The sequence below is a fragment of the Myotis davidii genome, unplaced genomic scaffold (assembly GCF_000327345.1).
Source record: "Myotis davidii unplaced genomic scaffold, ASM32734v1 scaffold609, whole genome shotgun sequence".
NCBI classification, from domain to species: Eukaryota; Metazoa; Chordata; class Mammalia; order Chiroptera; family Vespertilionidae; genus Myotis; species Myotis davidii.
In genome coordinates, this window is record NW_006300164.1 from 2,091,610 (window position 1) to 2,092,518 (window position 909).

At 67.3% G+C, this 909-nt stretch overlaps 1 protein-coding gene across 1 annotated transcript in view; it reads left to right on the plus strand.

The window, feature by feature from the left end:
- The window catches only part of LOC102760505 (ficolin-2-like), a 6,092-nt gene that overhangs the window by 1,624 nt on the left and 3,559 nt on the right, over positions 1 to 909 (plus strand). The window contains exons 3-4 of the mRNA XM_015572363.1: positions 324 to 469; positions 818 to 887. Of these exons, the coding sequence (XP_015427849.1) occupies positions 324 to 469; positions 818 to 887 (216 nt within the window). The remainder of the gene's footprint in view (positions 1 to 323; positions 470 to 817; positions 888 to 909) is intronic.

Here is a 909-nt window from a genome sequence, read left to right on the forward strand (position 1 = left end):
TGCTGCGGGGGGACACGGCTGGACTGTCCTCCCTGCCCTCCCTGGTCCCAGCTGAGCCCGGGGGGCCTGTCTCCAGGGGCGACCACAGTGGGCCCGGCAGGCACAGCCAATGGAAATGCCCAGGGTCCCCGAACGAGGGCAGAGCTGGGCTCAGGCCTGGTCCCCTGGGAAGGCCCCTGGTCGGAGGTCCTGGCCTCTGACTGGACAGCGGGGACTAGGAGGCTGTGGTCCGGTTCCCCTCCCTCTGGTTCCCGAGGGTCTAACCTGGAGATGCTAGGGCTCCGAAACCTGGAGTTTGCTCACTGACATGTTTGAATTTGCAGGAGACCCAGGCCCATCCGGAGTCCCTGGGAAGGCGGGACCCCCCGGGCCCAAAGGTAACTCACCAAAGAGCATGGAGAGCCCGGGCAGGACTCCCCACCCCCGGGGTCAGGGAGAGAGGAGGGGCATGTCCCGGGTGTCACAGGGGGCTTTCTAGGGGCCAACCCTGCTCTAAACAGGGTGCTCCCTCACCTTGGGCCTGGGTCTGTGTCCAGAACCCCCGAGAGAGAGCGGGGCAAGTCCTAAGACCAGCCCAGCACTGACCCCCGCCCAGCACTGACCCCCGCCCAGCACTGACCCCAGCACAGCACTGACCCGGCACAGCACTGACCCCCGCCCAGCACTGACCCCAGCACAGCACTGACCCGGCACAGCACTGACCCCCGCCCAGCACTGACCCCAGCACAGCACTGACCCCAGCACAGCACTGACCCGGCACAGGAATGAGACCCGGATCCCATGTCCCATGACCTGTCCCCGCCCTGGGCTCTCTCAGCCCCAGGAGGGGGGACAGCGAGTCCTCTGGCTGACGGGGTCTGGCATGAGCCTGTCCTGCCCTCGCTGCTGCCCCTCCTCTCTCTGCAGGAG